Source organism: Chrysochloris asiatica, unplaced genomic scaffold (genome assembly GCF_000296735.1).
Source record: "Chrysochloris asiatica unplaced genomic scaffold, ChrAsi1.0 scaffold00006, whole genome shotgun sequence".
Classification (NCBI taxonomy): Eukaryota; Metazoa; Chordata; class Mammalia; order Afrosoricida; family Chrysochloridae; genus Chrysochloris; species Chrysochloris asiatica.
In genome coordinates, this window is record NW_006408524.1 from 25,004,033 (window position 1) to 25,030,406 (window position 26,374).

The 26,374-nt window shown below is 49.5% G+C and overlaps 3 protein-coding genes across 3 annotated transcripts; all 3 read left to right on the top strand.

Moving 5' to 3' along the window:
- Positions 1–5,896: 5,896 nt before the first annotated feature.
- On the top strand, positions 5,897–8,105 carry HOXA6 (homeobox A6). The gene is made up of 2 exons (XM_006832191.1): positions 5,897–6,357; positions 7,773–8,105. The coding sequence occupies exons 1-2, from the start codon at positions 5,916–5,918 to the stop codon at positions 8,030–8,032; spliced, it is 702 nt and encodes a 233-aa protein (XP_006832254.1). The 5' UTR covers positions 5,897–5,915; the 3' UTR covers positions 8,033–8,105.
- A 1,953-nt stretch (positions 8,106–10,058) lies between these two features.
- On the top strand, positions 10,059–12,694 carry HOXA5 (homeobox A5). Its single transcript, XM_006832192.1, has 2 exons — positions 10,059–10,675; positions 11,654–12,694. Exons 1-2 carry the CDS (start codon positions 10,114–10,116, stop codon positions 11,902–11,904), a joined length of 813 nt encoding a protein of 270 aa, XP_006832255.1. The 5' UTR covers positions 10,059–10,113; the 3' UTR covers positions 11,905–12,694.
- Positions 12,695–22,930: 10,236 nt separating this feature from the next.
- Positions 22,931–24,432, top strand: HOXA4 (homeobox A4). Its single transcript, XM_006832278.1, has 2 exons — positions 22,931–23,552; positions 24,089–24,432. Exons 1-2 carry the CDS (start codon positions 22,931–22,933, stop codon positions 24,430–24,432), a joined length of 966 nt encoding a protein of 321 aa, XP_006832341.1.
- The last annotated feature ends 1,942 nt before the right edge of the window (positions 24,433–26,374 follow it).

The following is a 26,374-nucleotide window of genomic DNA, read 5'->3' on the forward strand; positions in this document are numbered from 1 at the left end:
TCCAAGTGTTGGGTGTCATGTCCTTCTGCGTGTGCGCTTTTATGTGTGGATTTGTATGAGCGTGCATACCTATATCTGTTTTGATGTGTGTTTGAATTTACATGAGTCCATAAGTGTATTTCTGTGTTCATAATTGAGTGTGTGTTGTGTGTTGTGTGTCTGTAACTGCATGTATTTCTGTGTCCAGATCATGTGAATGTTATTTCTTGAAGTAAATGTGTTTCCGTGTGTCTATAATTGTATTTCTGTGATCAAAAGTATTCATATTTTTTGTCATAGTTAAGCATATATTTCCATGTGCCCATAATTGTATATGTGCATTTTTCTGTGTGGAGATGTTTGTCTGTTTTTCTGTATGTGTGCACAAACACCTTCTCCAGAGCCCTTGAAAACGAAATCTTCGATGGGCACATCATAGTCTAAGAACCTCCCTGAATTCCCTGAGCCTATCCCAAATCCATCTTTTAAATCTATGTAAGGTGAACTTGAAAAAGGGGTGCTACCCTGGGACTCATCCCGGATCCTCCATGCGTCCTAAACCCGACTCCAGTCTAAAAAGTGGGATTCATTCGGGGTGTCTGCCGCAGCCCTCCATCCTGCCTCCTTTACCCTACATTCAGGCTAAGTTAGAGTGCCCTCGGCCCCAACACTGCGGCAGAGGGGCGTGGGGAGGGGCAGGAGCGCAGATCCCGGGCTGGGCTGCACGGCTTGGGGCGGGAGTGTCAGGTTTGGGGAAGGACCAGGGACTGAAGAAGGGACACCGGGTGGTGGGAGCATCGCAGAGCAGCCTGAGCGGGGTCGCCAAAGACCTGCACTCCGGCATCCTTGAGTGGGCAAGACCCGCTTCTCGGGGTTCTTTTCATAAAACCCAGCCCAACCAGGTCTTCAAAGCCCGCGGCCCCAAATCAGGGCGGCCTGAGTGGTAAGATGGCGCCGGTGGAAGAGCTGCCTCCTCTTAGTGATGGGGAAAGGGTCATAAATCCGTTGTTGTTTATGAAAATTTACAACTTTGCAATACAACTTTATGAGTTGTTCGGCCCTTCTATTGGCCGCTGTCGGTCATGTGGATGGGAACCGTGAACATGAACTTTTTTATAATTTCCCTTGCGAGAATAGAGCCGCATTCTTTTGCTCGGCTCCGTCCTGCCTGCTTCGGAGCTCTGCCTTTCAGCGGGGCTGCACTGCGCTTTGTCCGGCGATGACGAGTGCAGGGACGGCCCGGCCCGGCCCAGCCTGGCTGCTACCGCCAGAAGTGCGGCGCGTTGGGCTCTGGTCGCCTCGGCGGCCGCTTCGCAACTCTCAACCTGGCTAATTTCCTGCGTCCTCTGGCACCAGGAAGGAGGACGATTCGTCTCCCAGGCTGCTCAAGCTACAGCTGTCAGAGGGGCAGGAGCTTCTGGGAGCCGCCATCTGAAGGTGAGACATGTGGGGGAGACAGGAGCAAAGGTAGTGAGTGAGGTGACAGCCTGCGGTGGCAGGCAGAGGTAGAAGAGGATACCCAGGGTAGATTTGGAAAGGGGCTCGCTTACACTCAGGCTCTCACATTCGCGCCCCCCCCACACACACACACTACAGTCCCCCGCCCTACCTTCCCTGGCTCACTCTAGCAGTAAATGCCCGCCTTCCTTCGGTGGCACAGAGCCCAGGCACAGGGCGACAGCACTGGGGTCTTCTCCTTCACTGCCCAGAGACCCCTGAGAACCCAGAGGGAAGTGGCCCCGCTTCCTCGTCCCCCCCGCCTGTCTCTTGGGTTTGAATTTTTAAATTTACTACCCAATTGGTTCTATTGAATTCCCCTACCAGGAGACAGTTACCGAACTGGGGAGGTGGGGAGGGCGTCAGGGAGGGGAGGAGTGAACCCTAACGGACTGGCGTTTTCCCAGCATAATAGTCCATGAGAGTTGGTTTCTGGAAAGAAAGGTTGATCCACCGGGGAGAAGGGGACTTACTCCTTCATCCAGAGTCCTCCGCTGAACCGCTTTCTTCCCTTCGCGCCGTTTCCGATGGCAGAGGAGTCTGAAAGGTGGGAAGAGGGAATAGGTAGGTGCGTGGATGGAATTTTGTGTTGGAGGAGAGGATGAGGTTAATTGGCTGAATGTGGTTTGGCGGGAAGTTTCTGTGCAGAAGACATTGTGGGGTTAGTGTGGGTGACAAGAGCCAGCAGCTAAGGTCGAAGGGAGGACGCGAACCAGGTCTGAGCGATAGGGGGACCTCCACCCACCCCAGCGCGACCGGCTGGAAACAGCGCGCGCCCCCCCACCCCCAGTCGGGAAGGGACTGGGCGACCGCCGGTCGAGGCGCGGAGGGCGCCGCGGGCGTTGACTTTGCGACGCATGGGGGCGCGGACCGTGGCTCGGACTGGGTGTACGTAGTGCCAGATTTGTCCCGGGAGCTCCGGAGACAGCTTCAAAAAAGGAAGCCGAGGTTCTGGACGCGAATTCTTTTTTGTTTGTTTTTCGTTTTGGCTTGTTGTTGTTTTCCCATCCTGAGACACTACCTTGGTATTCATTCGATCATTAAGAAGGGACAGTGGACGTTTGGATCGTTTGCCCGCACTGTGGGTACGCTCTGGGTGCATAAAGCGGCGTCTTTGCATCGCAGGGCCGCGGGCCGCCTGACTGCAGCTGCCGCGGGCCGATTATTTATTGCGACCGCGCCGGGCGCTCGCTGCTGCCACGCTGTGGTCGCCGCCGGGACCGACGCCAGCCGCAGCCCAGCGTCGTGCAGCCTGGCGCGACTGCTGTGCGGGCCCCTCAGAGACTCCCCAGCAGGCCGGGGAGAGAAGGGTCAGGTGTGGGGGCGGCCTTCGGGGGCTGGCTGAGCGGGAACCTTCCCTGCCTCGGCCAGCCGGACGGGAACTGGCGGCCGGACTAGACTCGGTGCCCCCTTCTCCGTGCAGACTGGTTGCACAGGCCGACTGGCACGTCATGGCCGCTTCTGTCCAAACTGCGCGTCCCCAGGCGCCCCGGGAGTGCACGCTGGTTCCCGGGACGCGGCTATTTTGGGATTCTGAAATCGGAGAGACCACTTGTAGTCCTGAGGCCTGCGTGCCTGGTTGGCCCTGGGAGGACTGGCGATGGCAAGGAAGGCGGTCTTTGGCTTTGGGTCCAGGCGAGGGCCTGCGACGGGCAGAGGCCGCACCTGTGTGCGACCAGCTCGGATCTGGGCTAAAGTTCCGGGTCCGTGCAAGATGGCCTTGGAAGCCCTCCACACACACCTGCGGGTCCCCCTCCCTCCCAGGCAGCGGAGGTTGAGGGGGCTCAGTGGTCAGCACCGCAAAAGGGCAGGCTGTGAGGCTCTGTTCGCCATCCCGCCCGCCCACCCCCTTTGAAGAGCAGCTGAAAGGTAAGTGGACTTTCTGTGTCGTTTTGACCGAGAAGAGAACTCAGGGTGGTCATTCTCACAGTCCCAGAGAGGTGACTGGGGCTCCTGTTTTTGCCTGAGTGGACCTTGGCATATATAATCATGTATATACAAATATCTTTTTCCCCATGAATACTACCTAAAGCTGGTTGGAGAACTAAATTGGTCTCGTGCCAACATGATACCGTTGATATGCACGTCTTGGCTAAAACGTATGGATTTAAATTTAATATACATATATTTTCACCTTTGTGCCTACACAAACTAGAAATGGAATGTTTTGGGCTCCTAGCTGAGAAATCAAATTCTCTCATTGGTTAGGGCAGTTAATAGATTGAGACTCCAGGTCAAATCATAACAAATAATAATAATAGTAATAAACTGTCACCAGCCCCAATGATGGAGAAATGAAAGAAAACTTATAAATGTAAACATTTATCAACATTTTCAAGTGGTAATTATTTTTGTCTTCAATAACAATAGCTTGCTTGAGCTCACTATCATTAGATGGGTTTGTTTAAGAAATAATAATGCAAACATGATTTTCTTTAAACAAAGATTTAAAGAAATAATTTCCTTTTTAATTTGACTCCTGGATTTTTACTTTCACCTATCAGATCCTTCCCATGAAGAAAATCTGAGGGACATTTCCAATTCTAACCTCTCCTACTAGGGCGTCTTTATCTATGAAAAGGAGAAACTTTCCTAGGCTGTATTGATGGGGTGCAGCCCCCATCACAGTCAGTGGGAAAGCCAATTATAGGGGTGCCCTGGTGGGCACTATGGTAACTGACATTAGGCCAACCCCTTCCCAATTTCTTCCCTTTGGGGAGAAGGAATGATAGGGAAAAATCAACTGGAAAGCAAGGAGCAGATTAAGGAAGTCAAGTCGTTGTCAGATTCCTAAGGGGCAATGCCTCCTACGTCCTGAACCCCATCAACCTACATTCGCTAGGGTTTTACAGTCTTATAAACACCCTGCAGAAATTCAGCCAAATCGTATAAATAGCTTTTCCTCAGCCACCACAGAATTGAGGATTTTAAAGCTAATTCAAGGGGTTTTACAAGCTCCACAAATACAGTCATAAAAATGCCACAGGAACGATATCACATTTTACAAAATTAGATTGCTCCGTGTGTTGTAAAAGTCTCGAAGGCACACCTCTCAGGCCACAGTAAGGAGTCCAGGACAGGCTTCTCTGGTCTTGTCTAGGGACAGCTAGGCCTGGGATGGCAGGAAAAGCAGTTCAGAGGATTTCTGTAGCTGGTTAGACGACTGCTCCTGGGCCTGGAGCAACCAGGGGTTGCAGGCCCCGGAGCAGAGCTAGGAGAGGCAGGAGGGAGAGGCACCTAGGACGGCCCTGGCTGTCGGCTGTCCCAGATACCAAGCTCATCAATTATCCCTCTGCCTTGGACCCTGCAGACCTCTGTGCCTTGGCTCAGCCAGGTCCCCTGTGTCACCTGCGCCTCTGGACTGAGGACAGAGAGATTCCACATCTGGATTCTGATCTGTCTCTTGTGTGAGCGGTTCTGGCAGTGAGGGCAGTCCCAAGACACTGGATAAGGGGAGCAGGTCCCAAGGATGGCTTCTGAGTTTAGTGTACTGCCACTCTTCTGTAGGTCCCTTTCTGGTGGAAAACACTGCTTTCTGGCACCTTGGATCCCTGCGTTCAAAGGCAGGATGTGGACGCACAGCTGATGGGGATGCTTTGAGGCCAGGCAGGCCCGGAAACCCGTAGGAACCCAAACAAGACGTGGGGCGGGAGGGGAGGAGGGCGCTCATGAGAAGAGCCTATATTTGGTTGCTTCCTGGTCAGCGTTCTGTGGGCCTTTCCCTCTCCACGAGGTCCAGACCCTTGGTGGGGATGAAAAGGAGGGGGGAATGAGGAGGGATGTACCGATTCCTGAGGAACAGGAGTGAAGAGCAGGGAGGAGTAAAGGCCTGGTTTCTCAGAGCCCCTTCTCCAGCTCGGGAACCTGCACGCACCGGTAGAGGTGCGCAGGGGTTGGAAAAACTCTGGGCCTGGTGGGGAGGGAAGGCCCACCACCGCTGGGAGCAAAGCATCCTTGTCACCACCTCTCCCGTCACGGATTTTCAGGTTTCCTGTTTGGAGGGAAAACCCAGCAAAATCCAAGCAGGCAAAAAGGGGAGGAGGAAAGATCGGGCCTGGCAAGGCCTCTGTGGCGGTCCGGGCGCTGAGCCCCTACCCAGGCCTGGTCTCGTCGTCCCTGCCCGGGCCGTGTCCGCCGCTGGCGTTCGGGAAGAGAGCCGGGCCGGCCGGCTGTGCGCGCCCATTAATCTGCCGGGCGGGCGGGCGGCGGGCGGGCGGGCTGGGGGCTGTTTGTAACTTTGCTGCCTCGGTCGCCGCGGTCCCCGGGGAGCGGGCTCCGGCGCTCACTCCCATTGGCCGCCGCCGCGTCAGCTGGTGTGATTTGCTGCTGTCGCTTTTGGCGTTCGGCCATCCAGAAACAAACCAGTTCGATGACTACTAATAGTTATAGCCAGATGTACTAATACACAACAAATCACAGTCCTGCAGAGGGGTGCGCAAATGAATTCCTATTTTGTGAATCCCACTTTCCCCGGGAGCCTGCCCAGCGGCCAGGACTCCTTCCTGGGCCAGCTGCCCCTCTACCCGGCTGGCTATGACGCGCTGAGGCCCTTCCCGGCCTCGTACGGGGCGTCGAGTCTCCCGGACAAGACGTACACCTCACCTTGTTTCTACCAACAGTCCAACTCGGTCCTGGCCTGCAACCGGGCGTCCTACGAGTACGGGGCCTCATGTTTCTACTCTGATAAGGACCTCAGTGGCGCCTCGCCCTCGGGCAGTGGCAAGCAGAGGGGCCCCGGGGACTACCTGCACTTTTCTCCCGAGCAGCAGTACAAACCCGACAGCAACAGCGTGCAGGGCAAAGCCCTCCATGACGAAGGCACCGACCGGAAGTACACGAGTCCAGTTTACCCCTGGATGCAGCGGATGAACTCCTGCGCGGGTAAGACATTCCCCTGCAGCCTCCCACCCACCCCCATCCCCAAGACAGGAGAAAGAAGGAAAAGGGATCAGGGAAAGAAGGAAGGAAGGAGAAGGCGATAGAAAAAAAGTAGAATGAAATAGAGAGAAAGAAAGGAAAGAATGAACAAAGTTTCTTGGACTTTTCAGAGATTTTTTTAAAACCCACCATTCCCAATAGGGCAATCAGGCCATGGCAGAGAAAAGGCAGAGCGCTAGTGTCCATGTAATGTGACACCTTAGGGAAGGGAGGGGGCCACTCTCACTTTATGAGACACCCACGACAGGGGCAACCTGAAGGGGGGGAGGGCAAGAAAAAAGGAGACTGGATGTGAGGGAGTACGGACCCAACCGACAGCCTCATAGCACCCTGCTAGGCATCACTAACAACTTCACTTTACCTCCCGGCCTCCTCTCCTTTTTGTCCTTCCTAAATCCAATAGATTGAGGCTCCAGCTGGCCTCTTCCTCTTGTCTCCTCAAAGCCTTGGAGGGCCACAACCCCAGCCTCAAGATTTTTACTTTCCCTCTCCTCCCTTCCCTCCTCCCTCTTCCACTCAACTGCTCACTCACAGCCAACTTCAGCCGCCTCTGAGCTTCACACGCCCTCACACTCCTGGCCTGGTGGAGATGTCCCCCATCCTGGGGCCCCTTTGGCACCAGAACATACAGCACAGGGTCCTTCATTTCCAGAAAACCCTGCCCATCCAGAGTTCCATGTTTTAGTCTTGGTTTTCAAAATACTCCACAGGGAATCTCCTGTTTCCTTGGAGCAGGATAGAATCTAATGCTGATTTTACAGCTTATATATAGTGTTTTGTTTTAAAACCCCCCCCCCCCCCTTTTTTTTTTTTTTTTTGCAGGGAAACTCAGTGTTACTCAGGAGGGCCATATAATTTTGGGAGAAATTGCAAGCATTTGACAAGGCTGACCCTTTTTAACTTTCCAAGGATCACACTGAGTACTGACATGCCAGGCCATTGAAACATCCTCACAGAGACTCTGTGTATGAATTTTCGAGAGACTGCACTGCTCACAGGGTTGCACCCATCCACTCTAGACACGCACACTACACCCCCCAAAAAACCACAACTCGGGTGCCCTGAATTAAGAACATTTATTCTATTCTTTCGCTGGTAATGGTTTTCTTAGTAGATTTTTCGAAAGCATCAGCTTCCCACATTAAGTCGTTTTAGGTGAAAACAACAACAACAAAAAATTCGCTTGATGTGAAATAATCTTTCCCAGCCAGTCTGTCATTTGGCCAAATATAGAAGAAGAGAGATTAGAATGGAGATAAGGTAGCTTGCAGCACAGAGGCCTGAGGAGCAGGGCGCGGGGCTGGCTGGTTCTGCTCCGAGACCCTCATTTACCGGCGCCTGGTCATTTTTGCCCCCAGGTGCTGTATATGGGAGTCACGGGCGCCGAGGTCGCCAGACCTACACGCGCTACCAGACCCTGGAGCTAGAGAAGGAGTTCCACTTTAACCGCTACCTGACGCGCCGCCGCCGCATCGAGATTGCCAACGCGCTCTGCCTCACCGAGCGCCAGATCAAGATCTGGTTCCAGAACCGCCGCATGAAGTGGAAAAAGGAGAATAAACTCATCAATTCCACGCAGCCCAGCGGGGAGGACACAGAGGCAAAGGCGGGCGAGTAAACCGTCTGAGCAAGGACCAGGCCAGCGCCACAACCTTCCTTTGCTTTGCCCCCTTGTTCTTGCTGCTCCCCAAATTTTATCCCCGCGCCTGCTCCCACTTTAGGGCTGCAGCTTCAGGGGAGACAGAAGCTTTGCAAGCGTTTGAGCATTTCTTACAAAAACAAAAAACCAAAACCCCACACACACCCGATCTGAGCGGTGAAGCAGGGCGTACTGCACACATGAAGTCTCGCTCCCCAAGTCTGCCCAAACCGGCTCTGGGGCCCCAGGTGGAGCCCCGAATTTGTCCCCCGTTCTTGTAAGAGCGTTAGTTCTGTAAGCCCTGAGCTGGAGCACGGGGTCGCTGCAATCTCGGGGTTTCTAGGGGGAGGAAAGAGCCTTAGGCCCAGCCCCACTTGGGGTCTGGGCATCTCCACCTCATTCCCTGGTTACCAACTCCGGAGGGTACCACCATATCTACTCCTGCCACTGGAAAGAGGGGGCCAAAGGACTCCTGCCACCGGCCTCCCAGGCCACCCCTCAGACAGGAAGAAACGTGAAGAACAAAGGGGTCCCCACCACCACCACCAAGAGAACTTCGCGGCCCAGCGTGCGACCGCCAGTGGAAGAGTTGCAGCCTCAGCCGAGTGGAGCCCACTTGGGCTCGGGTGGAACTTTATAGCTCAGGGAGCGATCTGACAACGCGCAGGCTCCCAGCTCTGGATTCCCGCTCCCGCCTCCGACACAGCGACGGTGCTGCTATCACAGCAGCTGTAAGGAGCTAGTGGGGGGATCCAGGGCCATGGGGGACGCTGGAGTCCTGACTTTCAAACGTGCCAGGGGAGCCTTCGACGCCCGGTTGCCAGCGGGGAGGTTCCCCTTGCCTCTCCGCTCTTTATCGGGTGTACTTTCGTCTTCCGGAGGCCAGGAAAATAACCACGGGGTTACTATGCACTGCAACGACATACTTGTGTTTGCGACCTCGTTTTACTCTTGGAAGTCTAAGCAAGACCCTAACAGTAACTCAGTTCACGGATCCCCAGGTCCCAAACAGCTTCTGTGGTCGCGGGGGAGCCTAGGCCCACTCGTTGGATTCACCGAGAACCTTCCGACTTGGGACCCGGCTGACTGGAGGAAGGGGACCCGCTGGTGAAGATTATCCAGGCTGGATGGATACTTAAGCATATCAAATAGCAAGCTAATGACACGAAAACCGTATTTTCACTAAAGAAAAATCCACCCTAGTCATAAAAGTGTATGGAATTTGACCTCGACTCGGAAAAACACGACACAAAAGCTATCTTTAATAGACGCCTGTCATTTAGGAACGGCAGGGACACTGTCCCTCATGCGCACACAAAAACAGAGCCGTAATTGTAGTAGCTGCTGCTGCTGCTGCTGCTGCTGCTGCTACTACGGGAGGATTTATTTCTCCAATTGGCTAAATGGTCTCCTCCCTTCCCTGAAGGTGATATCTGTATTTTCAAAATTTCGAGCTGCCGGCAGGACGGGCAACACCGAGCCCAATCTCAACACAAAATCAGAGGGACTGTAAAACGGGGGAAATAAAGTTATTGTAAATAAGAAAATTCGAGTCACCATCTCCCCCCAATGCTCTTCATTCTCGCTCGGGCGCACGATCGGCAGCTGACGGCCTCACAATTGGTACATCCTAATGGAACTGCGAGGGAAATGCAATAATTTTGCCATAATGGGCTGTAACCTCAATTCGACCCCGGCCCTTGCTGCCCGGGGTCGGAAGCTGGACGATGCGCCTTGCCTCCAGCGGGTGGCGCTCGAGTCCGACTGAACGGCGGCGGCGGACGACGGGCACGAGCCTGAGACGCGCGCGCCACCCCTCTTGCCTCCACCCAACTCCCCCATTAGTGCACGAGTTTACCTCTAGAGGTCATCAGGCAGGATTTACGACTGGACAACAAAAGCACGTGATTCGAAGTCGTACCCCATATTTGGGTGCCTACGTAGGAGGGAACCAAGTACATGTCCCAGTCATTTCCATAATTCATCATAAATTGTGCAAGGGTGCTATAGACGCACAAACGACCGCGAGCCACAAATCAAGCACACATATCAAAAAACAAATGAGCTCTTATTTTGTAAACTCATTTTGCGGTCGCTATCCAAATGGCCCGGACTACCAGTTGCATAATTATGGAGATCATAGTTCCGTGAGCGAGCAATTCAGGGACTCGGCGAGCATGCACTCCGGCAGGTACGGCTACGGCTACAATGGCATGGATCTCAGCGTCGGCCGCTCGGGCTCTGGCCACTTTAGCTCCGGGGAGCGCGCCCGCAGCTATGCGGCCGGCGCCAGCGCGGCGCCAGCCGAGCCTAGGTACAGCCAGCCGGCCACGTCCACGCACTCGCCTCCGCCTGACCCGCTGCCCTGCTCCGCCGTGGCCCCCTCGCCCGGCAGCGACAGCCATCACGGCGGGAAAAACTCCCTGGGCAACTCCAGCGGCGCCTCAGCCAACGCCGGCAGCACCCACATCAGCAGCAGAGAGGGGGTTGGCACGGCGTCCGGAGCCGAGGAGGACACCCCCGCCAGCAGCGAGCAGGCGAGCGCGCAAAGCGAACCGAGCCCGGCGCCGCCTGCTCAACCCCAGATCTACCCCTGGATGCGCAAGCTGCACATAAGTCATGGTAAAGCCAGTCTTTTTCTAAATCCACGCTACCGCGGGGGCGCGACTCTCGGTCCCCTCTCTCTCCTCTGCTGCCCTCTTTCCCTGCCTATCCCCTGGTCTCGCCTCTCCCAGACCCACGAAACCTCTCTCGGTTCTTCTCCCTCCCTTGCTTTCCTCTTTCCTCTTCTCTGCAGCGTCCAGAGCTCGCAAATGGGGGGGCTGAGGGGAATGGGGAGCGCCGGCTGACTGAGCTCGTGTAGACATTCAAGGGGGAAAGGAAAAAGAAACCCTATCTGGAACCCCAGAGCCCCCGAATGCGCTCCCCAGCCAGACCAGCCGAGCAGGGCGCAGAGAGGTAGAGGATAGCAGTAGGGGCCGTGAATCGGGCTTGTCAGGGCGGATAATTTATGAGGAGCTCTACGCTGGGGAAACAGCGTTACTAATTAGAGCCCCGAAAAGGGGCTTTGGGGGGAATAATCGAGGCGAGAGCCGGCGAGATTCTGAAGTTTGGGGGCAGGAGGGAGAAAAAAAAGGAAGAAAAATAAAGCAGGCGCCCCAAGCGTGCAGGCTGGAACAGAAGGCGACTTGGGGCTGGAACTTTAAGGGTGACCTGGAGGCCACTTGGGTGCTTAGGAAAGGCCCGTACTTTAGTGGTTTTCTGAGCAGTGGGCAGCCTGGGAGGGCTGTTGCCCCTGGCTCAAGGCGCCTGGGGCAGGGCCAGAGGGCAGGAGAGGGGTGAGGGCAAGCCAGGGCGGTCCTCCGGGACGCGGCTCCAGCCTCAGATGGGCCGATTGTTCTCAAGAGTCCAAATCGTATTGTTTTCTCTCTAGAAAGGAAGAGGGAAGGAAATTCGGGAGGGGTGGGCGGGTGTGGAGGAAGGACTTGTTGAGCCTTTCGCCCTCGGTCGCTACTCAGGACCCTGGCTTGTCCATCTGTCGGATTTCAGAAGCCAGAGGTTGAGGAGATGGTGGCTAAACCGCTGACTTTTCTGTTGCAGACAACATAGGCGGCCCGGAAGGCAAAAGGGCCCGGACGGCCTACACACGCTACCAGACCCTGGAGCTGGAGAAGGAGTTCCACTTCAACCGCTACCTGACCCGCCGAAGAAGGATTGAAATAGCACATGCTCTTTGCCTCTCCGAGAGACAAATTAAAATCTGGTTCCAAAACCGGAGAATGAAATGGAAAAAAGATAATAAGCTGAAAAGCATGAGTATGGCGGCGGCGGGAGGGGCCTTCCGCCCCTGAGTATCTGAGCTTTAAAGTTCTGAGCAGTATTAGCGGATCCCGCACAGTGTCAGTACTAAGGTGACTTTCTGAAACGCCCTTGTGTTCCTTCTGTGAAGAAGCCCCGTTCTCGTTGCCCTAATTCATCTTTTAATCATGAGGCTGTTTATTGCCACTATAGCGCCTGTATAAGTAGATCTGCTTTCTGTTCATCTCTTTGTCCTGAATGGCTTTGTCTTGAAAAAAAAAATAGATGTTTTAACTTATTTATATGAAGCAAGCTGTTACTTGAAGTAACTATAACAAAAAAGAAAAGAGAAAAAAAACACACAAAAAAGTCCCCCTTCGACCTCGTTTAGTGCCAATGTTGTGTGTTGCACTCGAGTTGTTTTAACTGTGCATGTGCGTGGAAGTGTTCCTGTCTCAATAGCTCCAAGCTGTTAAAGATATTTTTATTCAAACTACCTATATTCCCTGTGTAATTAATGCTGTTGTAGAGGTGACTTGATGAGACACAACTTAACTTGTTCGACGTGTAGTGACTAGTGACTCTGTGACGAAAACTGTGACTCCGAGCGGTGTGTCCCTGCGTGCCTTTGTAGGACCCTTTGCACGAACTCTGGAAGTGGCTCTTATAAGCGCAGCTTCAGTGATGTATGACGTTTTTGTGAACAAAGTTACAAATATTGTCCAAGTCTGGCTGTTTAAGCAAACTGTGATCAGCTTTTTTTTTTTTTTTTTTGTATTTGTTTTTAAGGAAAAAATACTGACTGGAAACAACAACAAAAAATAAACTTTCTATTGTAAGTTCTCTTGGTCTGGTTTGTGCCAACTAGTGAGTGGCTCTTGATGCTTTCCTGCTTTCCTGTCTCTCTGTCCAGTCTTGGGAGCTGGGGAGTAAGGCCACCTGAGCAGCCTGCCTGTGCTAGGAGGCTTCAGCACAACACCCTGACCCGTCGCCTCCCTCCCTCTGATCCATCAGAAAGTTCAGGGCAGAAAGGGAAAAAAGTTGCAGGCCAATTCAAAGCCTGAGTCTACCTTGCTCATCTCTAAAGGAAAAAAAAAAAGTTAACTTTCTGGGTATAAAAAGGAGAGGAAGAGAGAGAAAGAGACAGCAAGGACCTAGGGCTTTGTTAGCAGCCCTCAGGGCCCACACAGATCCTGCCTGCTTCCTAAGACTGTCCTGGGCCTCCACTTGCTGGAGAGGCTGCTATTCCAGGTTGTGGCCCACAAACCCTCTACCCCTAGCCCACCCTGTCACCCCTTCCCCACACCTCACCATGAACCCAGTTGGCTTCTTTTACCACAATCAATTTGCTACAAATGGAAGGCTACTTACCCCATCCTAGCTCGATTGGGAAACTCCTCAGAGCAGCTAAAGCACAACTAGAGATTTGCACATTTACCGACTGCTTACACTGATGTCGTCTTTCCTTTTAAAAGTTATAAAACAGTAAACTTTATAAGCCCCAGTTCCGGCTATATGACATTTGGGTGCCAAATGAATAGGGTTTTGTCTATGAATTAGATCGTAAAATCATCCATAGCACAGACAGATCGGCTCACTGGCTATAAAACGTCACGTGGGGCCATTAAAGTAAGTTTTATGGTTTTGGGGAGTTGACATCCAACATTATATACCACATAACATATAATCTCACTGACGCTGGACTCCATTTGACTCTTTTGCAGGCTACGTGTGCCTCCTGGTCATTCAAATTGTCAATTTTAGGTCCAGAAGTGACCAAACCACAAGTTCTCAAAAATCTGAAAAATGCCTTCCTTCCAGTTAAGGTAAGTTCGCTTCCTGAGCGCTTTCAAGTTTATTTGTACTCTGAAAACTTGACTCCTCGCTTTCTCTGTCTGGTTCCATAAGTCTGAGACTGCCTCCCAATTCAAAAAGGGAGAGCAAACTTTTCCTGGTCCCAAATCAGCAGCGCCAGGAGCCTCTTGGGGGAAGAGCGCTTGTGGCCGGGCCGCATCCTCAGGCCTAACTTTAATTGCTGCACAACCGCGGATGTTAATGACTTCCGCTGCTTTCGCCGGCGTGTAAAAAGATGATTTTTGTGTGCGAATGATTCTGTGTGCAGAGACTTGGCAGGGCTGCCGCGCCTCCCAACCCTAATCCCCAAGGGGTCTGGCCAGGTCTCTGGTCTTTGGGAGTCGTGGAGTCCTGGGGTGGGGGCTGGGAGACAGTGGGGCGCCTGCTAAGGGCTCCGAGGGCCGCGCAGCGCTTGGGAGTTTGAAAGAAAGGCCTGGACAGGGCCGAGGCGATCTCCGGCGGGATTCCTTGCGGGGCTATGGCAATATGTCTTCGCGGCCTGGGGTCATTTGGCAGGACTAAATTGAGCGGCCTTCGGGGCCGAGATTCAGACTGGCTTGAGATAGCTGGAGGATGCCAGAGGCCGACCAGGCTCAGGTTGGGGTCCTGGGTTGCGAGGCCGAATCCAGACTGTGAGCGCCGGGCAGGACGCTGGTGACCCACAGGGCCCCACCTGGGAAGGAGGGCTCAGCGCCCCCTACCCCGCACCCGGGACCAGGCCCTGAACCTTGTTTGTTGCAAGTTCTTTTTATTTCGGTGGGACTGTTCTCACCCGCCTGTGATTCTGAAGCAATAAACTTTATGGCCGGATTTAACTTTAGTCTTTGAATCCCCAGGCTAAATGAAAGGGGTTAAAACGCTTTCTTTTCTCCCGCCTGGCTTTTCTTCTCTCTCTCTTCTTTGCTTTTCCACTCCTCTTTTGTAGAATTTAAACTTCTACACACAAGACCGTCAAAAGGCAATTTAGGAGTATTAGATAGATAGCAAGAAAGATTAGATAAATTTATTCTCTCTCAACACAGAAACACATTTCTCTATTTTCCCACTGTGCCCTAAAGTTTGAGGGGAAATGAAGGTGCTTTCAATGCCTAACTTAAAAGTCCCCAGAGCTATTAGGTTGTTTTTCCTGACACTTCATAAAGGGTAGTTTAAGGAAGAAATGGGTCGTTTGTCAGTAGGAGATTTCCGTCTTTCTTTTGTTAGCTGCTCTTTCTGTTTGAACCTAGGAAATTTACATAGTCTATGATTTCTAAAGCAGTTCCCAAAATTACACCAACGGTAAAGTAAGGTGAAATAAATTTTTCCTGGGTAAAATTCCAGCTTGGCCTTTGCCACCCTTTCCCCACCCCAACCCTCTGTATTCTTCAGAGGCAAATTCCAGTGGCTGGGAACTTTCTGGCCTGTCCTGGGGTCTTCTGTGTGGATGTAGAGGAGCCTTACCAGATTTCTCCTCATCTTTCCGAGGAATTAAAGCCAAACTCTCCAACTGGACTCAAAAATAAAGCAAACTAAAAAGAGATCTCCTGCCTCCAAATGCTTCTGGCTTTAGGTGCTATGTAGTTCTTTGCAAGTTCTTATTGGCCAAGGTATTACCAACTGCTTAAAATGAAATTGTTGAAAGTATAAATATGATACTTTCTTGTGAGGAGGGCCCTACACTCAACACAGGTCCAACAGATGTCCACTAAAAGCAGAGGTCCGCAGAGCAAAACCCGGGAAGTTTTTCTGAAAAAAACAAAACAAAAAAAACGAACCCTCTTACAACTTCCACTTCTGATGACCCGCAAGGCGGATCATTTTGTATAACCTATTAGAGTGACCATTAAATTTTCAGCATTTGGGAAGGTATGTCCACATCTTAGTAGATATCAGAATAAAAACTCTATTTGAGTGTGGGTTCTCTTTTATTATTATGTGTATCTATGAGAATTCTGAATTCTTTGTTTTGCTGGCCTGAGTTTTGGGTACTTTATGGGAAAATCTTGGCTCCAAGTTCTATTTTAGTTACTCACTTGGTGATCTTTTTCAAGTTCTTCCTTAGTGATTGAAATGAAAAGCAAAGAGAAGAGTGAAAGGGATACTGGCAATTTGAGTAACTTGAATAGAGAGGGCATCTACACCATCTTGTGGCCACACCAATCCCACCCTAGGGTCTGAGAATAGGCAGAAAGGCTGTTTGACTCACATCTGACACCATACAACCCAGAGATTGTTTTTCACGAATTAAAAAACAAAACAAACCTAGGGTACAAATATTGTTGCTTGCTTATTTTTGTGTGTTCTAATCTTTACAAAGTATAAGTGGACTTTAAGAGACAAAGTCAAGCTACATGGACTTAAATGACTTTCTATAAATTCAGCACCTTGTCATTCTCCTGTGAATTTATCTGGAGGATTCCCCTCCCCCCCCTTCTTCCTATTTTTATAGGAAGCATACTTAAGAGGATGGCTGGTTATCTATTCATTTTGTAGATAAGTTATTTCTTCTTGTGCATTCTTTTGGGTTGTTTTGCTAAGGAACTTAGGGAAAAAAGAAAAAGAACAAACTCTGTCACAGAGTGCTTTATAAGACATCTAGCCTCAGCTGGTGGCAGAAGTGTGTCTGGGTTCCTTGTCTCATAAAAGGAGAAGGTGTCCCACATTTGTTTCCAAAAGCTGAAGAGACAATATTTCCTCACCTATAAATACAACCGCAATCTTCTCCTCCTACTTACTTAGGGGGTTGTTAAGGTTTACCTGGTCTAATGTCATAGCATTAGCCAAGATTCCTGTTTGGGTTTTCCCCCTGCTTCATTGTTGGGGATTCTGGGAAAACAAGACAGAATTTCTTACCAGAAATGGAGTCATATTCATTTGTGAAGATGGGAACATTCTATATGCAAATAATTAGTGAGGAAAGAGAAAACCACACCTTGAGAGATGAGCTATTAAAGAGGAAAATCCTTTATTTATTTATTTATTTGAGCAGAAAAGATGCCCTTCTCAGCCTTTCTCCCTACCTTGGCTACAGGAATCTAGTATGTTGGGTGGGCTTGCCCACTACAGAAAGTGCAGGGTAGTGTCTCTATTGCTTTGGTCTATGCAGGATGCAGGGGGAAATTCCCTTCAGCCAGTGGCAAAACCATAAATGGGGCTCCCAGGCAGTACTGGGGGAGTCACTCCAGGCTCCCACCCACCTGGAAAAGGGGATCCATAGTCTATTCTAAGCCCCAGAACTGAAGAATCCACCCAGGTTTGTTTTATCTGGTGCTTTGCACAAGAAATCTGTCCTCCTTCTACCAGGTACCCTCCCCACAAACTGGTCTTTTCAATAATAATATTTGTTATGAAGGTTATTGGGTAATTATTGCGATTTTGTGAAGCAGCCTTTGCTTGAGGTAAAGTCTGTCATCACCTAACAAATGACGCCCACCCAGTTCACTGCCGGGTTAAGTAAATGCAGAGAAGATAAATCTGCACACCCTAGGAATCGCCAGCAGAGCACGCTTTAGTACAAGTTCACAGTCAACTCGCCTGCCTGGGCCAGCTCTCCCAACAATTAGGACTGCGTCTTTATTTTTAAATAAAGGAGAAAATGTCTTTAACCCCCACTGTCTGCTTTTTCCCAATCTCACCTTTCACTTGTTTGATGAGGTTCCCTATCCCACTTGAATTTTCCTTGTAAGTGCAATCAGGAGAGATTTCCACTTCATGTAGTTCCTATCTAAGTTTTGGCAAAAAGAAATAGGAGACTGATTTGACAGGAAAATGCAGTTACAAACTCAAAAAAATCCCATGCACCCTCTTATTCCCAAAGGCAGTGGAGAAGCAGGGCGTCAGTCCCTGAGATCCTAGGGGCCATTCCCTCTGAAAGAAGAAGCATAGCTTTGTGTATCTTTGTGGTTAGTGCGTTACAACTGCAGGTCAAAAAGTTGAGGGTCAAAAGTTTACGTTGTGCAGCACTCTTAGTCATCTGCCCAGACAGAGTTTGATGTCAATGTTAGAGCTGCGATCTTGACTATCAGCACAAAAGATAAAATGGCTCAGAGTGACGCGTGTATCACGGTATGGACTCCAGGCGAACCCTAGTGGTTGAATGACCTCAATTACGGAGGAAAGGATAGAAAATTCCTCTTTTGAAAAGTAATACACACTGTATTTCATCTTGAATGATCACCCCCCATTCTGAGGGAATAGCAGCAGGTAAATAGGCATAGATTACTAAAGCACTAACACCTTAGAGGTTAAAGAACCAGGAATCTGCTTGAGGGTTTGCCACAAAACAAAAAATGCTCAAAACAACAGTGAGCCTTTACAAAATATTGCTGGAATTTATGGATGTTTTCTTTATAGTTTCAAAGGCAAAGGAATAGGACAAAAAAACCCTCTTTATTTAAAAAAAGTGATTTTGATTATCCAGGGTGATTATTTTGTTTAAAATACATAGAATGACTTCTAAAGTGTATGAGAACATGGGCAAACAGATACCTCTTTCAAAATATATATTTTTTAAACTACAGAAGGTTTCTCCTGGAACTGCAACCTATTGGGTGCAAAGGGTTCTCAGAACTGAGAGACGGAGCGGATGAAGTGGAAACCCTCCTAAAAGGGATAGGATTCCCCCCTACTCTCCTCCAGTGATAAACTGCTTGGTACTACTGTGAAAATGCCCATTATTTTTTTTTTGGGGGGGGGAACCACATTTATTTTATTGCTAAACCTTATCAAGATGTAAGCAGGAAGGTGGGATCCACAAATGCCTTACCACTTTGTAAGACCACCATGGCAGATTTCTGTTTTTCAAAAAATAGTTTAAAAAAATACATTTGGAATGAAAGCTAAGGAGAGAGGGGGGAAAAGAAAACTAAGGCGGGAGGATGGGAGAGTGGGGAAGAAAGGGAATAGTGTATTAAGGAAGCAGACTGGAACCATGTCCTATGTGTGAGTCGCAATCCGAGAGCTAAACAATATTCTATTTTTCATGCATATAGATTAGCAGTAAGTGTCACAGACATTAGAATTTATTTGGGGGGACTATATTTTCCTTTTCTGCACATTGAACTTCAAGTGATCTGTCTAGGAAAAGAGAAGAGAAAGATGAAAAAATATTTTTGGTTTTTAAAAAGATTGGAGATGATAATGCTACTGCTCAAAAGGTAGATATTTGCAGGGATGTTTAAGATCATCACAATGTATCCTGGTATGTTGGATTTCATGGTGCCAGGTATGTTTGGTGGTAAAGTAAATATTTCCCAAACACTGCTTTCATGGAAGTAATCAAGTTGCTTCCACTGTTCAGTGTGTAAAGTTTCAGTGTGGCCAAGAGCTTGAAGCCAAATGGGGGTTTGCCAGATGAAAATACAAGAAAAGTGATTAAGTGTGGTGATTGCTGTTACAGCAGTGAACACTTCACCACATCTGAGCTAGTTAAGTAAAGAAAGCTGAAACCCTCCTTATGACTCACCAAGACATGATATGTCTCAAGAAAATCTTTTTATTATAGTATTTTAGGTTAAAAACACATGACATATCTTGCTAAATTCCTCTTAGCTCCTGTTTAAATTGAAAAGGAAACCTGCAGAAGTTATTGTTTTAGCGTGCTTACTTCTTTATTCTGAGAATTCCTGTCTTGAGACCTTTTATGCAATCCTGGTCAAAACTCATGTATTACCTTAATGTACATTTCAATCCTATGCTTGTGTGTTTGTTATTTTAAACTGCTACAAGGAAGTTGCTTCCAGACAATTAATTGGTGAAATGACTGATAAAGTATTGCTCCTCTAAAATCCTATGCCTAATGTAGGTGGGGGGAAGCTCTCCAATGCCATTACCAAGCATTTTGAAATTCAGCCATTCCTCTACTTGTTCCAGAGACGCGCACTCTAGATAGAGAACAGTCTGGGGGACTCTCTCTAAAGAACAAAGGACAAATACAGTCAATACATTCCATAACGTTTACATTTCCTTTGCTTTTCCTCCTTGGTTTTCCCTGAGAAGTAGTGACCTGGGCAAAGCACCCTGCTCTCTAAAAGACACTGTATAGACCTTTTAGAAGCGCAAAGTCCAAGGCCGAGGTGAACTTCAGGTCAGCGCGTCTAACAAATATGAAAATGTCGGCTGGTGAAGGGCGCGCCTTGTGATTTAACAAAGACTGTCAATGTGTAAGATTAATAAGAAACAAAATGCACACGGTGTCACTGTTCGGTCACTTTGAAACTTGGGACAGGGTTGCATTCAAGAGGGAAGGCTGTTCCAAATATATTCAAAATGATTCAAATCAGATTCAAACCAGGCTGCAAAGCTGCCTCCCTCTCACCCTCCCTCTCTCCTTCAGACTCCCTTCGCTCTCCTTCTCCATCTGGGATGCGAGGACATGATGAAAAGTTATTTCACTTAATGGGATTTTAAGAAAGCTTTTGTTGGGAATATATGTTATCCCTGCACGTGGAAATGGGCAAATGTGCTTACGAGTTTCCCAAGGAAAAGGATAACGCTTTCACCCTGCTTGGGACTGGAGCCAGTTGGTGTGCGGAAATTAGCACACTCCCTCTCTGCTTGGTTTCAGGGCATCCTATCTTTTCTCGGGCGAGATGCTGCTGGTAAACTTCAGTTCATTTATTAATTGAGTTTCTTTCTGGCATTATTTTAGTGTCTTGGGTCTTATGTTAAGGCAAGAGGTGTTTTTAAAAATGTTTTTCAAAAGGTTATTTGATTCAATGGAATGATACTCTAGCTTGCAAAGGGAGATTGTGGAAGGATGAGAAAAGGTACTGAGATTGTTTATTACAGCCATAAATCTTGCAGTAAAATGTCAAAATGTCGGTGTGTAAGATAGCACTTGGTGGTCCTGGCTCCGTTTGTGTTTATGATAGGAACCACAAAGACAAGTTACAGGCCTTGGGGGATTCTGTGTAAGCCCATCTTCCTAAAGTAATAGAACCACATGAAACACAGGCGCAGTTAACTCATTTAAGATAGCCATATACAAAACAGGGCCAGTGACTTGTTAATACTTAAAAATAGAAACTCTGTAGAAGGTTCTGAGGTCAAATAACAATGAATTTTGGATTTTAGTGTCCGTAAATAATATTAAACAGACATGGTTAAGCCCTAGTACTCAAGGCTGATGACACACGCGGAGGGCAAGATTTCCTTGTCATGATTCTTTTCTCCCCGATGTTTAGCGAGCCCAGATATGTAATATATACCATAATAGTATATATAATATAGCTACACATTATTTACACTATATGTGCATTATTTATTCTTGCTGTGGAGAGATGCTAGTTTAGGCAGCTGTATCATAGGCTAGATTTCCACCCCACCCCCACCCCCCACCCCACCCCCGGAGTCCAGAGAGGCTGTCTAAAGACTATACTCAGCATTGATTTGTCTGCAGCTCGGATTTCATTAAAAACAAAAACAAAAATTTCAAGAGTGTCTCACATCAATGGATAGCACTCACACACAATGTGTAAAACCTCTTTGTACCACTTCGTGGTGATTCCAGTGAGAAAGCTAACATGATCCCCTTTTTAACCTCTTTTCCTAGTTTAAAGATTAGTCCCATATAATAGGCTTTATGTGCCTAAGCATTAAACGACTATCCATCAAATGGATATATTCCAGCATTTAGTAACTCATAGGAGTAACTGATATAAATGAAGATAGGACTGACATTCCTTTTGAAGTGTCTCCAGGCTTAGGCTCTAACTTTCCTTGCCTGTGTTCCAGATTCAGTCCTGAGAAGTCTGTTTATTACTGCTCTTTAAAAAAAAATCAAAGAAGGTGTACCAGCTGAAAAATCCTTGTTTTGCAGGCCAATATGAAAGTATTTTTAGAATGGTGACTATGCTAGTTTGCACTGCTTTAATCTAGACTGAAAACTAGAGGACCTGGATATGTCTGTGACTCAAAAAAAGAAAGGAAAAGTACACAGCAAGAATAAGGCATCAGTATTTACTTCAAAGATCAACATTAGGTGGAATTAATAAGTAATTTATTTGTTAATAATGGCGTAATTAGTTTACCCATCAAATTTCAATTATCAAATGGCAGGCAACAGTCCCTTCTCTCCTCTTTTCTGAGCTACTGATATCGTTAATATGCTAATTTTCAACAATTCAGAAATTATAGACTGTCCGGTAAATATAACTCTAGCCTGAGAACACAGCATCCAAGAGAAAACAAAATTACTAGCTTGAAAAGACCTACTAGCCACCAGGCTGAAACTGTTTCTTTCCTGAGCCTGTTTTGGGGATTGTTCTGAAACTGGAAATTGTTGATTTTGATGCTGTTTTGTGGAGCTGGGGCTTCCATCCATTGCAGCCCTTAGGCCACTCTGAGTGGCACTCACAAACGCTCGGACATCTTTATTTCTAACATTGACAACTCCATCAAATGAGATGTTATTAATAAGGTTCAAATTTTTAAAAACTGAAATGGCCTTGCTTTACATGATATGGACAATTTGTCTTAGCTGCGCACCCACCCAGCGGTTGGGGCTCCTGCCGGGTTCTTAACGCAAGAACTCTCAGAAGCTCGGAGCAGGATGTGGGGAAGGGGATCTGCGGGCTAGAAGAACCTGTCCGTCGGTCTCATTCGTTTTATTCCGGGCCCAGGATAAAAATCAAGATGTCCCCTAGGTCTGGGCGCTTTTCCTCCCCCATCCGACCTCGAACCTTGGTGGACGCCTACCATGAAAGCATTGGGCCCGAGGTCAGTGTTGGGCCACACCGTGAGGCAGCCCCGAGGCCTAGGTCAGGGTCAGGACAGGCATAGGGCCAATCCAGGCCATCCAATAAGACCGGCAGCCGGGCGGACCTCGAATTCCTACCGGTACTTAAAGGTGGGGGGCTAGGATACCAAAACGCCTGCTCCCTCCCACTGCCCCTAGGCAGGACAGCAGCATCTATCACCCGCCCGCGCGCTTCCTGATCCGGGTCCGCGCGCGCGGTGCGCTCATTGGCTGGGGTGGGCCACGTGGGATGCGGCGCGGGGCGCGCGCGGGGCCGTGTTTGAGGCGCGCGCACGTGTGCGCGCGTGCGGGCGGGGGAAGAACAGCGAGAACTTTGGTGGCGGCAGTCTCGGCGGCCCGAGGGGGAGGGGCGGGCGCTTGACAGCAGGGGGAGGGGAAGGGCGCAGAGGAAAGGGGGATGGGAAGCGAGGCAGGAGGGGGAGGGGCCTCTGAGAGCCCAGAAAAACGACAACGCGAGAAAAATTAGTATTTTTGCACTTCACAAATTAATGACCATGAGCTCCTTTTTGATAAACTCCAACTACATCGAGCCCAAGTTCCCTCCTTTCGAGGAGTACGCCCAGCCCAGCGGCCCGGGCGGCGGAGACGGCGGCCCGGGTGGGGGCCCCGGTTACCAGCAGCCCCCGGCGCCCGCGGCCCAGCACCTGCCGCCACAAGCCCAGCTCCCCCATGCGGGCGGCGGCCGCGAGCCCCCTACCTCCTATTACGGGCTGCGGGCCGCCCGCGAGCCCGCCTACTCGGCGGCGGCGCTCTACCCCGCACACGGGGCGGCCAACGCAGCCTACCCCTATAACTACCGCGGCGGCGCCAGCCCTGGGCGGCCACCGCAGCCCGAGCAGCCCGCGGCACAAGCCAAGGGCCCGGGGCATAGCCTGCATGCCAGCCACGTCTTAGCGCCCGGGCGCCAGCCCCAGCCGCCGCCCCCGCACCCTCGCACCGCGCCCTCGGTGCCCCCGCGCCGCTGCGAGGCAGCCCCAGCCACCCCGGGAGTCCCGGCAGGGGGCAGCGCTCCCTCGTGCCCGCTGCTCCTGGCGGACAAGAGCCCGCCAGGCCTGAAGGGCAAGGAGCCCGTGGTGTACCCCTGGATGAAGAAGATCCATGTCAGCGCGGGTACGTGCTGGTGCCGCCAGGGAGGTGTGGGAGGGTGGGCCTGGCAGGGCTTAGGGCTCGGGGTGGGAGTCAGGAAGGAAGGGGGGCTCGGGACGGGAGCCCCCATCTGGCTTGGGCTGCTGTGGAGTGTCAGTGTGTGCACTCCAGCCGCCAGATCCAACGTGAGAACCCTTTTGTACCCGGGGTCCCTTTATCGGGAGATTTACGAGACGCCAAACTGTTAGGGCAGTAATTATAGCCCCCATAAATTTAATTGCCCTGGCAGAGGCTTCGGGCCATGTGTCTTTGAAGCTTTTCTTCAGCCCCAATGCCCAGCACCATTCTTTATGGCTCTCGGGTGTTTCCCGTTGTCAATAGCCTGTGAAACATTTTCTTTGCCGTTTTATGTATCTTGCGTGAACTTGGTGTCAGATTATTATATAATGATGATGTCCAATTGCTCTTCCCCACCCCACCTTCTCTCTCCTCCTCTTTTACCTCTCTCCTCTTCCAATCCCTCTTCCCTGGCTTCTCCTCCTGGGGTTCTGGGCGTCCAGTCAACCCCAGCTATAATGGAGGGGAGCCCAAGCGCTCTCGAACAGCCTACACCCGGCAGCAGGTCTTGGAGCTGGAGAAGGAGTTCCACTTTAATCGCTACCTGACCCGGCGGCGCCGCATCGAAATCGCCCACACGCTCTGCTTGTCCGAGCGCCAGGTCAAGATCTGGTTTCAAAATCGGAGGATGAAGTGGAAGAAAGATCACAAACTGCCCAACACAAAGATGCGTTCCTCCAACTCAGCTTCAGCCTCAGCTGGTCCCCCAGGGAAAGCACAAACTCAGAGTCCCCACGCCCATTCCCACCCAGGCGCCTCCACACCCATTCCTTCATCCTCCATATAATCACCTAAAGATCTAGACAACTTTCTTTCTCTCTACCTGCTTTTCTCCTCTTTTCTCCTGTCACTTTCCCCTTCCACCCTGCCTTGTCTGGATCATAACAGACACCAAAACAAAACCCAGTTTGGTGAAAAGGATAACAAAAGAGAAGACATTATCCCGGTAAGAGTATGTGCTAATTGCCATTCAAGTGAGGACACTTGGCCTAGATGCTGGCTAGTGGAAATAACGTGCAACCTGCTGGCCTGAACAGGCTGCCAGGTTTGGGTACCTAAGAAAGACTGCTTGGCATTAAACACTCTAGAAATGACTGAAGTTAGTTGACAGCCCATGCTGACTGGGAACAACAACAACAAAAAACCCCCAGACCTTTTCCCCACTTCACTTACTTCCCTCTCCCCCATTAAGGCAGCTCATACAAGCTTGTATGGAACTGAGTAATTGAGCAGACATCATTGTGGACCTCACAAGATTATTTAATTCTCAAAATGTATAGATTTTATGGTAGGTGTGACTCATTAGTTTCCTTTCCTTGCATTTATTTAAAATATTGTTAGAGAGCTATTGTTGTCTTATCCTAGGGCAAAATCTCGGGGATAAGGGGAGTGCATTTAGACCTATGTGCAACTGTACAAATTGTGATGTGGTTGTATAGAAAGCCATGTGCTAAAAATAAACTCTGTTTAACAAAGCATTAAAAGTCTAAAACACAGATCTGTGTGTTTCCTAAGCTTCTCATTAAAACAAAACAAAACAAGCGCTCTCAGGATTGAGATGGTTGACCTTGCATGTAAAAATGTAAAAACTTTGTAAATGGCCTGAGTTGTATTCACTTGGATTCTGACTGCTAATATAATTTCTGTGTGTATGTGTTTGTGTGTGTGTCTTCAATTTGAGCTGAACTCTTGTCAAGCTTGACCCATTATGGGAAAAGTTCCAAAGAGCAGGAGTGCTGAGAGGGCGCCTCTTCTCCCCAAACTTGGCCAGGTTTTCAGGCTTCAAGTCTCTGTAAGGCATAGAAACGTGTCTCTCCCCCCCATCCCGCCCTCAATGAAAGGTGAAACCGCACAATGCTGCGGGCTCAGGAGTTTCTGCAGCTGTTATGCACACTGAACTCTGAGCACACTTGGAAAGAAGTGGTCCCTTTGGTATTTATTGCACCTTCATACTTAATCTGCCTGCTTCCCTAGGGATAAATAAGAGCTTGTGCAAAGGGTTGAAATTGTTTTTTGTCTCTTGACTATTTTAAAGGTTCTTTTCACTAACAACAGCTTGGAGATTTTTGTCTGTTTGCTTGTTTGTTTCTCTCAGCTTTTTTTCTTTTTTAAAGAAAGAACTTATAAAACAAAGTGAATATTCCCAGTACACCCTCTGAAGTTTCCTCCAAGGGGGGGGAGGAACATAGTGACAATCCAAAGTGTACCCCAATAAACCTGGAAGGGTTCACTGCTGGAAAAATGCCAAACTCCCTGAACTAGAGTCACTTCCATCAAATGTCTGGGACGTTTCTACTCAGTTCTCGAGATCTAGATTCAAAAAGTAAAAAATAATTAAAACCCATGACTCAGATCTCCGAGACTTTAATATTTATTTGCTAATTTAAACCTAGGGCTCAGAGAAGGGAGTTCCTTGCAAGAGGATAGAAAACGAAAGCACACTACTAACCTCAGACAGAATACTGGTCCCATCACCTGGTCTTGAACAGAGTGCAACTTTTAGTCCACATAATTTAGCAGAAATGGTGGGAAAATGCTCACCTACTTTTGCAATATCAGAGGAATTTAACACATTTTCTCAGTGACACAACACTTGGCTAGTGCTCAGTGCTGGTATCCTTCTGCTGCCTGTGATAGCAGACAAGGGTGATCAACTGTATCTCTGAATAAACGAAATCTGAGAGGAAAGTGACTGGCACCAGTATCTTCCGGATCTCCATCCCTCCCTG